This window comes from Carcharodon carcharias, chromosome 10 (assembly GCF_017639515.1).
Source record: "Carcharodon carcharias isolate sCarCar2 chromosome 10, sCarCar2.pri, whole genome shotgun sequence".
Lineage (NCBI taxonomy): Eukaryota > Metazoa > Chordata > Chondrichthyes > Lamniformes > Lamnidae > Carcharodon > Carcharodon carcharias.
The window spans coordinates 20,767,453-20,783,842 of NC_054476.1; the positions used below are offsets into that span (position 1 = coordinate 20,767,453).

Sequence of the window (16,390 nt, forward strand, 5' to 3'; positions counted from 1 at the left end):
GCAGTGATAGAAGCAGATCATCAAAAGATGTCAACGACAATAGTACAATAGAACACATAGGTGTTTCCGACTAGGGACTTTACAGCCTTCCGGACTGAATATTGAATTCAACAACTTTAGGTTGTGAGCTCCCTCCCCCATCCCCACCCCCTTTCTGTTTCCCCCTTCCCTTTTTTTTCCAATAAATTATAAAGATTTTCCTTTTCCCATCGATTTCCATTATATAATAAAAAAAAACCCCACTAGAGCTATACCTTGAGTGCCCTACCATCCATTCTTAATTAGCACATTCGTTTAGATAATATCACCAACTTTAACTCTAACACCTATGTGTTCTATTGTACTATTGTCGTTGACATCTTTTGATGATCTGCTTCTATCACTGCTTGTTTGTCCTTACAACCACACCCCCCCCCCCTCCACCTCTCTGTCTCTCTATCTCTCCGCCCCCCCACACACACACCTTAAACCAGCTTATATTTCAAATCTTTCTTGGACTCGAACTCAAGTTCTGTCGAAGGGTCATGAGGACTCGAAACGTCAACTCTTTTCTTCTCCGCCGATGCTGCCAGACCTGCTGAGTTTTTCCAGGTAATTCTGTTTTTGTTTTGGATTTCCAGCATCCGTAGTTTTTTTGTTTTTAAGCACTTTGGGGTGTCCTGTGATCCAAAAAGGCACCATAGAAATGCAAGTTTTTTTTTCAATCTTACGCACTGCCACACTGATAGCAGAAAGCTTCAAGCAATTTAGGCATTTTGAGTTAGCCTACTCAAAAATTGCACTGCCTATTCGAAATCAGATGATTGGTGGTTGGTATTCAAGCACAGGCATGGGTAACATGCAAAGGAGCTGGCAGCTTCAGGTGCATCATCCAGTGGTCATTCCTCGTGTGAGCATCGGCAAGCAAATGGACTCTGGGGGCATCTGAAGTCAATGTGCATGTATGTGCTGTTTGGCAGGTGTTCAGAATTAACACCACATAAAGAATAAAATTGGTACATAATGTATCTAAATGTGTTTCTAGTGGGGACTATTTGGGGGAAATAGCATAGTTGCATTCAGGTGGAAGCTAGAAAAACTCATCAGAGAAGAAGGATATATTGATGAAAAGGGATAGGAGGAGGTCTGGCATAACCAGTTGGGACAAATGGCTTGTTTCTGAGTTGCTAAAAGTGGCAGATAAATTACAATGTGGTATTGTAGTCTGGGACTATTTTCAGTAAAATAGAGATGATAGTGAGATAACTTGATAGGATTGTTTATATTTATGAAGCAATGGGACAGAGAAAATAGAAGCTAACTGTTTCTATGATTGAGGGGTCTAGGACATGGCGACAAAGACATAAGATTGAATGTGAAGGTTTTAGGACAGAGATAAGGAGGAATTGTTTTTTTACACAGAGGCTTATGAATGATGCAATGAACTACAAAAGCTAGTGATTGAAAAAGGGACCATGTCAAAATTGAAGAATTGTTGCATAAACGGTACAACCAACCTGACTGAAGGAAAAATGAAATGGGGGACAGATCTGCAGATCCACATGTGCTCCAGAAAGGACAGTGAAGATTTAGGGTGACACTGTTGGTCAGAAAGGAAGGATTTGGAGATTAGTACAATTCCTCTGGGTTGATCTGAAAATAGAAAAGGAAAAAGGTTTAATGGCAACAAATTCAAGCATGTCATACTAGATTTGATAATTGACCTTTTTTTTATTCATTCATTCACAGGACATGGGCATCGCTGCCTAGGCCAGCATCTATTGCCCATCCCTAATCGCCCTTAAAGAACTTAGTGGCTTCCTAGGCAATTTAAGATCTGGAATCACACATAAACCAGACCAGCTAAGGACAGCAGATTTTCTCCCCTAAAGAACATCAGTGAATGATGCGCGAGGTATTTTCTGCTAATAGCATGCTGCAGTCCATCCAAAAAGACATACCGCCTACCTCACAATTGAATAACATCGTGTATGAATTTTGGCACCAGTGCAATGCCAGGTACATAGGCTGTATGCCCCAATGATTAGCTGATTGAATCAAACAACATGTTCCTCTGGCTATTTGTAATAGGCAAAATACAGACCGTACTCGACCAGTCTGCACTTGTAAAACCCAAAACAAATTGTATACTGTTAGATGTGATTCTGTAATTGTGCAGCACTTTCTGAACAATCCTGAGTGTGCTAATGGCTATACTAATTAACATTTTAAGATAATCAGTCGAGTTCATAACGTGGCTCATTTATGGTTGCTAGAAATGACATACATTCAAACGCAGGAACTCATTCTCTGCAAACAAAAGGAATATTTTCAAGCCTTGCACCTTTTTTGAATTACCTGGAAGCATGGGGAGCCTATGGTTCCCTGTTGCTTTCTCTATGGCAATGCCTCAACCAATCAGAGTTGACTTGCCAACCAATCAGCATCCCCTTTCTCCTGTAGCATAAATTGTTGTGATCCTTTGAAATTTGACATTCTTGCATTTATCCTTATGAAAGCAGGATGAAAAGCTTCAGCAATATATCTCTCTTTTCAGCAATATTCAATTTCTGTACTACCAAGCAGCTGTGAGGTGACGAATGGTGTCCCACAGAAACTGTGCAGGGACCTCAACTATCTACTATATTTATTAATGACTTAGATAACACATAAGAGCCAAATGTCCAAGTTTGTCAATGACAACAAGTTTGGTGACATCATCATTAGTGTAGACAGGAACTTAAAATTACAATTAAAATTGATAGATTAAATGAGTGAGCAAAACTTCGGCTGATGTATTTGAACTCAGGCAAGTGTGAGGTCAGCAACTTTGGACAAATAAAGGATATATGTGGGTATTTTAATATGTTAATTAGTTAAGAACAGTGGAGGTCAAGAAAAATATACAGGTCACTAAAATGTAGTAGTCAGGTACAAAAAAAACCAAAAAGGCTATTGAACTATTAACCACTATATCTAAAGGGCAATAATTTGAAAGAGAAGACATTTTGCTACAACCATACAAAACTCTGAAATAAAAGCAAAATCCTACAGATGCTGGAAATCTAAAATAAAAACAGAATGCTGGAAAAACTCAGTAGGTCTGGCAGTATCTGTGGAGAGAGAAACTGAGTTAACAGTTCAGGCTGAATATAACTCTCTTTCATATAAAAGTATTTCCAGCATTTCCTTTTTTTTTACTAAACTCTGGTTGGATCATATCTTGAGTTCTGGGCACCATACTTTGGAAAAGGGATATAGTATTGGTCTTTGGAAAGGCTGCAACACAGATTCACCAACATGTTACCAGTGCTCCAAGGGTCAGATTAGAAAAAGAGATTTCATAAAGTAGGCTTGTTTTCCTTGGAATATAGAAGATTGATGCACAATTTGATTGAGAATTTTAGGGTTTTGAAAGGAATTAAGAACATAGAGAGAGGAAAACCTTTTTTGCTAGTGGGAGAGTCCTGCAACAAGGGGACAAAACCTTGAAATCAGAGCTCGGTCATCCACGAGAGACATTGAACAGGATTTTCTGGCCCTGCTCGCTGCCAGGGTCACTCGATTCCAATGAATGTCAATGGACTTTTGGCTGGGCCGCCCCATTCCCTGCGGCAGGTCCTGCCATGGCAGGGCTGGAAAATCCCGGCCATTAGCAAATCTAGCATACATATCTCCCCCTTTTAGAGGGATGGTGGCTTAGTGCCAATGTCAATGCACTAGTAATCCAGACACAAGGCTAATGATCTGGGGACATGGGTTCAAGTCCCATTGTGGCAGCTGGTGGAATTTGAACTCAGTTAATAAATCTGGGATATAGCTTAGTAATGGTGACTATGAAACTATCATTAATTGTCATAAAAAGCCATCTGGAAGGAAACCCATCCTTACCTGGTCTGGCTTACATGTGACTCCCGACCTACAGCATTGTGGTTGACTCTTAACTGCCATCTGAAGAAACCTAGCAAGCCATTCAGTTCAAAGACTTAAGAATGGGCAACAAATGCTGGCCTTGCCAACAAAGCCCACATCCCATGAAAGAATAAAGGGAAAAAAATGGTGGTAGAAGGGTGGAACTCTGTTCCATAAAAAGCAGTAGATGTTAGCCCAATTAATAAATCTGAGATCAATAGACTTTTGTTAGCCACTGTTACTAAAAGATGTAAAGCCAAGGTAGGTAGATGGAATTAGGATACGGATTAGTCACGGTCCCATCAAATGGAGGGACGGGCTTAGGAGGCTGACAGCCTGTTTCCATTCCTATGTTCTTCCATCATCACAAAACATAAAGGAGGTGAGTGTGCTGCTGTGCTATGAGCTGTTATTATTATTTGATTTTGATCTTTCTGACATGAATTTGACCATATAGTTTGGGCAACCTTTATGTCACAGGACTTTGCTGAAATCTATCAAGACATTTTTTTATTGAAAAACAGATGAAGCAACCCACAAAAGGTAAGATAATATTAGATTTGATCCTAAATAATGAGTAGGGAGAAAGAAGCCAAGTTGAAATAAAGGAATAGTTAGGATTTACTGAGAGAGTGGTGAGAATGTGGAACTCACTATCACAAGTGAATGGTTGAGGTGAATAGTGTAGATGTATTTAAGACGAAGCTGGATAAACACGAGGGAGAAAGAAGTATATACTGATAGCGTGAGATAAAGAGGGGGTGGGAGGGGACTTGCATGGAGCATTAGCACTGACACATTGGAGGAGCTGAATGGCCTATTTCTGTGCAGTAAACTCTATGTCATTTGTCTATTTCATTTAGAAATCTTACAGTTATTACTGAAATTGAATTGTACAGGAAAAAGATGATATAACAAATTAGGATTTAAGGTGAATAAACGAATGAAATACTGCATGGGAAAAAAATAGGAAGCATTCAAGAATTTTAAAATTGAGGCATTGGTGGACAATGAGCCAATGTAAGTCAGCGAACATTGAGAAATGAAGGTGAACCTGTATTCATGAGTCCAAGTGTCCGTGGCATATAGGCGCAAGAGGATCATTGCTGCCCAGTAAAGTATGATCTTAGTCTTGGGTTACAATAATACTCCCAAAACACTCATAAAAAATAACAATAGAAAAAACTGCAAAATAATATAAACCTAAAATAAATTCAGAAAGTATTAGATATAGACAACATATCCGTTAGCATCTAAAAGTGAAAAGACGAGTTAACCTTTTGTGTGTAGGTTCTGTCGGACAGTTCTATTAAAGGGTCTACACCTGAAAGATTGACACCTTTTCATTGCAGATGCTGATTGACCTGTCACTTATTTTCAGCATTTTCTTTCCTTATTTGTAATATAACATCCATGGCTTTGTGGACCTAGATTTTGATTTAGATTAGATTTTGCACCAGAAAGTTACAGTGCATTCACACTTCAAGTTTAGCATTGGTGGGGTGCTCCTTTGATTCAACCCTGATGTTAAACCTCAAGAGTGTGAATTTGATGTCAAGAATCAAACCTGGACTAAAATGATTCAGAGAGAGACAGCTGCTTCAGGGAATCTCACTTTGCTTCAATATATTCAATACACATTTATTCTCCTTACGGTAATTTGCTGTGGGTACAATTGCTTATGCATAACCAAAAGAAATAAAGAATTACCTCATGAATATAACCCATGTCTCTATGACGCAGCACCAACATCACAGCAAAATAGAACAAAGAGAGATGGAAAATAGAGAAAGAGTTTTGAGTTGTTGTGGTCACTTTGACAAACTAACCACAGGAGTCTCAGGTACAGGTTATGATCGTTTATTCGAGCAATTGCAAGGGGAGAACCATCTCAATACAGCTTGAGATAGCACTCTGCTAAATTACAAGTGTTCAACATATTTATACATTATCGGTCATGTTCAAGAACAGTTTCCAGATTCCAATCTCGTCAACATATAAGTTTACATTAAACAGACATCTCTGGTAACAGGTACATGCATCGTATGTCCCTAATTTTCACCCAGACAGAGACCTTCCTTTCTATCTAAGCTGGGACCATCTGTTCTTCCTTTATCTGTTGAAGAGCACACTTAATCTTAGTTGTTATTGCCAATGATCTGACTGCAGTCCGGCTCCCAAGGCCTTTCTGTTGTTTGCAGGCCCTAAGGCTGTGCAAGGTTCATCTGATAACCTTTAACTGCCAATGTGCTTGGTAGCCCTGGTCGCCTGGAGATTTTAAGTAATTCATTCCTTTTCAATAAATTCTCCCTTACCATAAATTCTTACTTACTTCCTTCCCCCTAACAGGGTTTTCATGCTCCTCCCCCAGCACAGGTATAAACAATGGGTATATAATGTGGCTATGACCTCCAAAAATGTTTCCTATCTCAGGCATTGGTGGTGTACATGGAGATGAGGCAATATGTGGGATTCTGGGAAGCTCTCTGGTCCCAGATAGACACAGTCCATCAACAGGCAATTGGCAAGCCTTGAAAATTCTGCTATTCCTCTGCTTCTGAAAAGCTCCAGGCTAAGCAGATCGCCCGCTTTTGCTGGCCCAGCCTGCCCTTGTGCAGAGGAATTCCAGCCCAAATGCCTTCTGCTGAATGGCAACAACTCCAACACAGCAACACACATCTAGGCCACACGGTTGCAGTTCTGGGGTCAACTCAAGAACCAATCCTTGAGGGTGGGGGGCAAGTGGAGGGGGGAGGTGGGATGTGGCTAGGGAGAAGACTGATGTGCACAGCTGATGACACCAAGCTGAATCAGGCCGCTCCAGCTTGACTAATCACCGATCTGGAGGCTTAATTTCCTGGCAATGCGGAGCCTTCTTTCAAAATGCTGCCATCTTAAAATCAACAACCTCCACCACCTAGAAGGACAAGGGCAGCAGGTGCATAGAGACATCACCTCCTGGAAGCCCCACATCATCCAGACTGTAGATAAAACACCCTTCCTTCATCTTTGCCAGGTAAGTATCTGGGAACTCCCTACTTAACAGAACTGTGAGAGTGCTTTAGGAACATAGGACTTATAAACAGGAGTAGGCCAATTATTCCTTCCAGCCTGCTTTGCTATTCAATAAGATCATGTCTAATCTGGTTGTGGTCTCAGCTCCACTTTCCTCCACCATAAGCCTTCACCAAGTGGAGTGCAGGGGTTGAAGATGGTGTGTACCCGGCACCTTCTTAAGCGCAATTACAAATGGGCAATAAATGCTGCAGCGAATCCTGCACCCTGAGCTCATAAAAGATTGGGTATTGCATTAAGTGCAATGGGAAGTCTTGAAGACACTAGTTATAATGTGAATGTAGCCCAAAGTACAAGATCAGAAAAGACTGGGTTCTGATCATTCAGGGGCGGTGTTGGGGAAGATGTGGCACCAAGGTGAAGGAAGGTGAGGTCTGTACAATCCAGATGGGGAGATGGCCCTCTTTCTTTTGCTGTTTATAGCTTGGGTGGTAAATAAAAGTTGTCCACCGCGTTTAATCGGCCGAATGACCTCGCTCCTGTTCATGTGGGTCCTGGATTTTAAAGTACCTGGGGTTAATGTTAGAGCTGAAACAGGAACCACACCCTGTGCGACTTGCGGGTGACAGGCGGCCTTGCCCTGGGAAAGGGGGCGGGGGCGCGAGGGGTGTGGGGTGGGGGGGGGGGAGGGGGGAGCGGAGAGAATTTCGAGCGGAGATTTCGGAGTTTGAATAAAAACGGAGAGGTGGGAGCGGTTGGGACAAAACATCTGCTGAAGGGGAAGAGAGGCGGAGAAGATCCATCAGGTCACGGAGAGACGATAAAAGAAAACCCGCGAGCACACACCTCCCTCCCCCACCTCATCGGAAACAGTGGCCGGACTGAAACCAGGGGCAAGAGCAAGTCGCCAGCAAAAAAAACAAAGTTTGTGTAAGTGAAAAAAAGGATAATATTCAGAGACTTGAAAGAAAATATTGATAGGGAGAGAAAATTGAGACGGGCATTAACAGCCTGGAAATGACACCTTGTGATATGCTCACCCAAAATGCTTTATTTAAATGTGCTGGTGTCTTCATTAAAATGACAAAGAATTTTGATACATGTTGGTTAAGCACCCAGAGGATAATGTCAGGCAGACAGTGTAAGTTCCAGGAATTCAATATTGATGATCCTCAGGATCGTTAATAGTGAAGTCGTAATTAAATATATATAAATATATATTTTAAAAGTTACGTCCTTTCTCATACTTTTTCTCGTTTTAAAGAATTCCCTGGTATCCTTCCTTGTTAAGTCTGTAATAGCCCGGGCTGGTGGGGCTGCTTCACACTTGACCCGGTTTTAACTTGGTGTAAGTGAACGGGCGTTGGAGTAAATTAAAATCGGGCTTGGCAATTGGCATCCTTTCACGGCGCACTTTTGTCGCATTTTCCTCTCCAACCCTGAGGTAAAGGAATAAAAACAGAAAATGCTGGAAACACTCAGCTGCTCTTGCAAGCACCTGTGGAGAGAGAAACAGAGTTAACGCTTCGAATGACTCCAATTCAAACTGGGCATCGGTTATTATGCAGGGCTGCATGAAATGTCTTGCCAAGAAATTATACACCCGCAGCAGAAGCGATGAAGTGTCACTCGAAGCTCTGATTCAAATTCGGGATGTCAGAAGTACATGTTCATGGTTGTTCATGCTTTTCTATAACACTAAACCGCAAACCGTATGATATTAACAGACGAATGATGTTCCCCTTCAGATTTTTGATCTTTCTAGGCTGACCTCAGTTTAAATAAAAACAATGAGCTTGAAAAATAAATTGATGCACGAGGTGCATGCTGACACTCCTATGAAGGCAACTTCAAAAGTCTCAATAGTGGGAGCTGGACAAGTTGGTATGTCCTGTGCCATTTCTGTTCTACAGCAGGTAAGATGTATCACATTCATTATTCTGTGCAGCTGTCGTTTTTTTTTACATTTTGTATATGATAGCCATGGTGGCTATGTTCCTGAACTAGTAATGCAGAAGTTTTGCAGCCATGAGTTCAAATCCCACCATAGCATACTGGAGAGTTTAAATCCAATTAATTAAATATCTCTGGAATGAAAAAAAAATGTTAGTAATGTTGACAATGGATGTCATAAAAACCCAGCTGGTTCACTAAAGTCCTTTAGGGAAGGCCATTTGTACTCCTTTACAGGTCTGGCCTAACTCTCTCCCGAACAGCACTGTGGGTGTACCGACACCAGAGGGACTGCAACGGTTCAAGAAGGTAGCTCACCACCGCCTCCTCAAGGGCAATTAGGATGGACAATAAATGCTAGTCTAACACATCCTGTAAATGAATAAAAAAAAATGTGACTTCATAGGAACATAGGCACAAAGGACCTAGGAGCACAAATAAGCCATATGACCCATCAAGAATGCTCCACCATTTGATAAGATCATGGCTGATCTGGTTGTGGTCTTAACTCCACTTTCCTGTCCCCTCATAACCCTCGACACGCTTGTCCATCAAAAATCTATCTAACTCAGCTCTGAATAAAATCGATAACCTAGACTTCTGATCCACAGCAATGTGGTTGACTCTCAAATGCCCTCTGAAATAGTCTTGGAAGGTACTCATTTATGGTCAAGCAGGTGGCTGACCTTCACCTTCTCAATGGTAATTGGAAAACAATGAAAGACTCGCAATTCTATAGCACCCACCTCAACCCTAGGATGTTCCAAAATGCTCCACTGTCAATTAAATACGTTTGAAGTGTAGTTACTGTTGCCATGTCAGAAAATGTGGCAGTCAGTTTGTGCACAGCAAGATCCCACAGACAGAAATGAGATGATGCGCAAATGGTCTGTTTTAGTTTCTTATTCATTTGGTGCAGGCACTGCTGACAAGGTCAGTATTTATTGCCCGTCCCTAACAACAACAACAGCTTATATTTATATTGTGCCTTTAATGTAATGAAATGTCCCAAGGCACTTCACAGGAGCATTAGAAAACAAAATATGACATGAGCAACATAAGGAGCTGTTAGGTCAGGTGACCAAAGGCTTAGTCAATGAGACAGGTTTAAAGGAGTATCTTAAAGGAGGGAGGTATGGTAGCGAGGTGGAGAGGTGTGGGAAGTGGATTCCAGAACGTGGGGCCTAGACAATTGAAGGCATGGTCACCAATTGTGGAGCAGTTAAAATTGGGGTTCACAAGAGGCCAGAATTAGTGGAGATCAGATACCTCAGAGGGTTGTGGGTTGGAGAAGAGTATAGGGATAGAGAGGGGAGAGGCCATTGAGAGATTTGAAAACAAGGATGAGAATTTTAAAATCAAGAGTCTACTTGACTGAGAGCTGATGTAGGTCAATCAATCAGTACTGTTCTGAGAGGCATGCTTTACCTCAATGTTCTCTGCGCCATTTTAAAGTGGAAAGGGATTTGGTACAACCATGTGCAGCATCGTTGTGCCAACGATATTTGGAAAGGGCTGTTAGTTCCCTAGTTACTTTATTGATGAAAAAATCCTAAACCAAAACACCATGAACTGGTGATGTCTGCTTCTTGAAATGAATGGAACTGAATGGGAACTTGGACTTCAACTTTAACTGTGGCTTCATAGGATACACCTAAGTGACTCTTGAAGACAGACACTTAGACACTCTTGCTCTCCTTGACAGGCAATCTTATAGACAATTTAAAGTATGTAGACAATGTGATTGAGGATATGGTCTAAGAAACTTGTAAATGCTGGACCAACTAGAGTGATATCAATGGTATGGCATGAACTCAAAGGGATGAATGGCCTCCTTCTGTGCTGTAATGACGCTATGAATATATTTTTGATATATTGTTATAATGTCACATAATGATTGAACACCAAACTAAAACCAGTATTTTCCAAATATATTTATTTTGCATTATTTCTTCCTGTAGCATCTTTCTGATGAACTGGTTCTAGTTGACAGAGTGGCAGATAAACTGAAGGGAGAGGCTCTGGATTTGTTACATGGTAGCCTGTTTCTGAAGTCCAAAATTTCAGCAGACACAGGTCGGTGATGGACCATGGGATTTATTGTGGCATATTTAATGGTGTTAAATTTTTCGAGTGAAAATATAATTTTACTTTTATACTTTTTAAGCATGCATTTGCTCACAAGTTGCTCATCTAACATACCCACCAATATTATATATTAAAAATCTGCTATTTCCTGTCAGATTTTTGAGTCATAAATTCCTATGTCCACATTTATAATGGAAACTACCTATACAAACTTGTCATCCTCTATGATTGTGACCATAGTGCACTATTCCTCTGCATCCTTTGCGAATTCTCTGCAACCTTTCACGCAGTTCACTTCACCATTCTTTTTCAATGCCTCTTGTCTATTCAGCTGGCTGGGACTAGCTTTACCTTGTTCCGCTCTTCCCTATCCACTCAGAGTCGGAAAATCTCGAACAACGGCCTCTCTTCTTGCCCCCTGCACCATTATCTCTGGAGTACCCCAAGGATCCATCCTTGACCCACTCCAATTTTTCAGCTAAAATTGCCCCTGAGAGACATTATTCAAAGGAACAACATTAGGCACCACAGTTAAGCTGGTGACACACAGCTCTCCCTCACTACCATTTCCATTGGCCCCACTGCTGCCTCTCTGCAGACAGACCTCTTGTCTGACATGCAGTTCTGGATGAGTCAAAATTTTCTTCAGATAAACATTTGGCAGATCAAAGCCATTGTCTTCAGCACATGCCACAAACTCCTGATTCCATCCTCCTGCATGGCCATTGTCTCAAACCAGGCTGGTTTCAACCTATTAGACCCTGTGCTGAATATGCAACCCCATATCTTCTCCATCACTACTTCCACCTCCATAAAATAGGCCTGTCTCTGCCACTGCCCCAGCCCATCTGCTGTTGAAATCTTTAGCCTGGCTTTTGCAACCTCCAGACCCAACTATTCCAATACATTCCTGGCCAGCCTCCCATCTTCCACTCTCCATAAACTTGAGCTCATTCAAGTCTCCTATAGCTGTCTATACCTTAACTCGCACTCCCACATTCACACTTTATCCCTGCGCTCACTGACCAGCAAACAACTGGTATAGTGGCAATGAGCCCCATGTTGTAGTGTCAAATGCTCTGCCTTTTTGAGATGTGTGGTAAGCATTCTGTTTTACTTTGCATTAAAAAGCCTCATGTACTATTGGCTCTTGTACCATGTGGCTATTCACATGGACATGGGTTAATGCTGGTTTCAGGGTTAATGCTGGTTTCTTTGTACCGGTGACGAGTGAAATGAAATGTCTGTTTCATGGCAAATCAATGAGTGTTTTGTTCACACCATGCAGTTAGAATAAAAATGCAAGAGGCAAAAATCTATTACATTTTAACAACAATTACTTAATAATTAATTAATAAGTTAATATAAACCAAATAAATGATTTGGTCTGGCTGTATATTTAAGCAATCTGTTTACTTCATTAATTGCTTTGAGGTATTGTGCAAGCATTGAAAGTAATGAATCATCCACCACTTCCAGGCCCTTTTTCAAGAACCCCTCTGCCCAGACTGAACAGTTGACATGGTGACAAGTCACCTGGGAGATTGAATGAGTAGAGGAAAGATGCTGCTAGGCAATCTGTGATATTTTTAGATGCTATGGAGTTGTTTTTGCTGTAAATATCTCTAAATATCTGTTAGTATATGTTCAAAACTAGTTCTCATGAAGTTAACATGTGTTCTCTTGGTCCCACTTTCCTGGCTTAATTTAAAGTAGTACCTGGTGAACAGAACCATTTCTCATGTAACATATTACATACCACAGAAGGTTTACTAGACTAATACCTGGAATGGGCAGGTTGTCTTATGAGGTAACGTTGGACAGGCTAGGCTTGTATCTGCTGGAGGACAGAAGAGTAAGAAGCGACTTAATTGAAACATATAATATCCTGAAGGATCTTGACAGGGTCAATGTGGAGAGGACGTTTCCTCTTGTGGGAGAATCTAGTACTAGGAGCCACTGTTTAAAATTAGGGGTTTGCCTATTTAGGACAGAGATGAGGAGAATTTTTTTTCTCTGAGGGTTGAGAGTCTTTGGAACTTTCTTCCTCAAAAGACAGTGGAAGCAGAGTCTTTGAATATTTTTAAGGCAGAGCTGGATAGATTCTTGATAAGCATGGGGATGAAAGGTTATTGGGGGTAGGTGAGAATGTGGAGTTGAGGTTACAATCAGATCAGCCATGATCTCGTTGAATGGAGGAGCAGGCCCGAAGGATTAAGTGGTCCTTATCTGTATGTTCGTATATAACACAGTGAGGTTCCCCCAATATTCTTTCTATGTTGTAGAACTTAAGCTTATGCTTTCATAGCTCATCTCCTTTATTCTTGGGATTAGTCTCATTACTCTTTTCTGCATGTGCTTGCATATTTTTAATAATAAGGCAACTTGGAATTGGAGCACAACCTCTGGAGATCGGTCTGGCTGTATATTTAAGCAATCTGTTTACTTCTTTGGTTACTTTGAGGTATTGTGCAAGCATCTAAAGTAATGAACCATCCACCACTCCCAGGCCCTTTTCCAAGACTCCCTCTGCCCAGATTGAGTAGTTGGCATGGTGACAAGTCACCTGGGAGATTGAATGAGTAGAGGAAAGACATCTGTCCCATGGCCTCAATTGTTGCTAGGCAATCTGTGATATTTTTAGATTTTGTGGATTTGCTTTTGCATTAAAGACTCTTTCTTTTTACTGGTAGTTGAGCAGGTTTTTGTATCATGTGGTTGTCTATAATATAGGTATTATAGAGCATCTTAAAGGAAGAAAGAGCGTTAAAGAGGTTTTGGGAGGGAATATTAAAGCATAGATTCTTCATAGTTGGAGGAATGACCACCACTGGCAGAGCATTTAAATTCAGAAATGCTGAAGAGGCCAGAATTGAAGGAGTGCAGAGATCTTGGAGGGTTATAGAGCGGGAAAAGATTACAGAGATAGAAGGGGCAACATCATGGATGGATTTGACAATAAGGATAGTGATACTTTATGTGATCCAACCAGACCTGCTGGTAAATGGCTAAACCAGTTGTCTGCCATATCATTTCAAGACTACGTCCCTTGGACTTAAGGGAGTGGGGATGAGGGATGTACCAGGGAAATAGCCAGTGTGAGAGAGAGCAATGGTTTTAATGGGGACTAGGGCATCAAGGGTGGAAGTGAGAGTGTGGTTAAGCAGATTGTCAGCTGTAGAAATGTCATAGTGAATGGAGAGCCAATGGCGAGGCAGTTGGGATTTTGAAAGTTCAGTAACGAGTGAATTAGAAAGTTATTTCCAGGTTGAGGGGCTGAAGGGGGATATTGGTGGAGGGCAATACAAGGAAGTAATCAGAGATGGTCTTATCTATGATTGACATGACAGGAGTAGTGAAACAGCAATTCTGAGGGAGGCTGTGAATATGGGTTGGGGAGTCTACATGGAGGGCAGTGAGCTCAGAGGAGAGAGAGAACATGATGTACTCAGATGGTCGTTGAAATCATCGAGGATGAGAAGTCACTCAGTGCAGAGGCTGAGGGAGGGAAGCAATGGAGAGAAAGTAATGAAAATTTTTCATGTTTCTTAGGTGGAAGGTAGAGAACAAGGATTTTAAATGAGAGCTGGAATAAGGTTAGCTGCTCAAAGGAGCAGAAAGTGCCATAGGATTAGCATGATAGTGACCAGAGGCTGGAACCAGACCAATTTCTGATTTTCTAACTCAGGATGCAATTTATTTGAGGTGCAATTTAGCTATTTATAATGCCCCATTGATGCCTCAGTTGTTTTTATTGATGTGATTGCATTTATATAGATTATAAAGTCAAGTATGTTAGTCTAAGTGTGCTAACAATTGGATTGCTGAGTGAAGGACATTGCAAAAATCCATTATTAAGCAGGCAGCCCTTGCTATTGGGTGCAGCCTGCAAGTATGTGGCTTACATCTTCTAACTAGCCATAGCGAGAAAGGGGGAAGTCAGAGAGGTCACAATAATAATCATTTGCAGCACATCTCATCAGCCAACAGCTGAAGCAAATGGGCTTCACTCAGAGATGATGCAGAAGGCCAAGACCCATTGAGGTGAGCTAAGTCAGCAGAGAGCGGGTTCTAAATTGACATAGATAGCTCAGCTACTCAGTGCTTTCACGAGCTGAGCCAGTGGAGGAATGGAGGAGGGCAGTGGTCAACCCTAATTTAAATAGGTATAGATGTATCACTAAAGGTACTTAGTGTCTTGGATGTCACCAAATTTGGTTGCATTTTAAAAATATTTTCTCTGAACATTTCAAAAATAACATAAATGCAAACCTGATTATTTTAATGCTTTACAACATACATTGTGTAATATAGACAGTCCGGATATATCCCGAAACTTTAAGAATGTCCGCTTTGGTTACAGATTCCACATCACCAGAACAATTAAAATATAGAAGTGCTTGAAGCCTCAGGTTGTTTCCAACATTAAGCTAAATTCAAGAAATGATACCCTATGCCTATTTGTCTCTCCAGCAGCTACAATTCCAATGAAAACTTACCAGATTGCTAAATCTGGCTGCAGGAAGATCTGTTTCTTTTTAAAAAGATGACACAAGTTTATACAATGCCTTCCATGATCACTGGTCAGCCAAAGTGCTTTACAGGCCAACTAAGTACTTTTGAACTTTAGTCACTGTTAAATAGAAAAAGTAACAGCCTATTTATACGCAGCAAGATTGCACATGCAGCTAATCTATCTCAGTAAAGTTGATTGAGAAATAAATGTGGCCAGATCACCAGGAAAAATTCCACTGCATTTGTTCAAAATAGTGCTGTGGATCCATCTAAGGGAGCAGATAGGGCCTTGGTTTATAATAGATAAAAACAAAAAACTGCGGATGCTGGAAATCCAAAACAAAAATAGAACTACCTGGAAAAACTCAGCAGGTCTGGCACCATCGGCGGAGAAGAAAAGAGTTGACGTTTCGAGTCCTCATGACCCTTCGACAGAACTTGAGTTCGAGTCCAAGAAAGATTTGAAATATAAGCTGGTTTAAGGTGTGTGTGTGGGGGGCGGAGAGATAGAGAGACAGAGAGGTGGAGGGGGGGCGGTGTGGTTGTAAGGACAAACAAGCAGTGATAGAAGCAGATCATCAAAAGATGTCAACGACAATAGTACAATAGAACACATAGGCATTAGAGTTAAAGTTGGTGATATTATCTAAACGAATGTGCTAATTAAGAATGGATGGTACAGCAGTCAAGGTACAGCTCTAGTGGGGGTGGGGGGGGGCGTAAAAGATTTTAAAATAATGGAAATAGGTGGGAAAAGAAAAATCTGTATAAATTATTGGAAAAAACAAAAAGAAGGGGGAAGAAACAGAAAGGGGGTGGGGATGGAAGAGGGAGTTCAAGATCTAAAGTTGTTGAATTCAATATTCAGTCCGGAAGGCTGTAAAGTGCCTAGTCAGAAGATGAGGTGCTGTTCCTCCAGTTTGCGTTG

At 41.2% G+C, this 16,390-nt stretch overlaps 1 protein-coding gene across 1 annotated transcript in view; it reads left to right on the forward strand.

The window, feature by feature from the left end:
• The first annotated feature begins 4,402 nt into the window (after positions 1 to 4,402).
• The window catches only part of LOC121283144 (L-lactate dehydrogenase A chain-like), a 48,803-nt gene continuing 36,815 nt past the window's right edge, over positions 4,403 to 16,390 (forward strand). Inside the window, exons 1-3 of the mRNA XM_041197299.1 lie at positions 4,403 to 4,434; positions 8,655 to 8,822; positions 10,821 to 10,935. Of these exons, the coding sequence (XP_041053233.1) occupies positions 8,697 to 8,822; positions 10,821 to 10,935 (241 nt within the window). The 5' untranslated portion in view covers positions 4,403 to 4,434; positions 8,655 to 8,696. The remainder of the gene's footprint in view (positions 4,435 to 8,654; positions 8,823 to 10,820; positions 10,936 to 16,390) is intronic.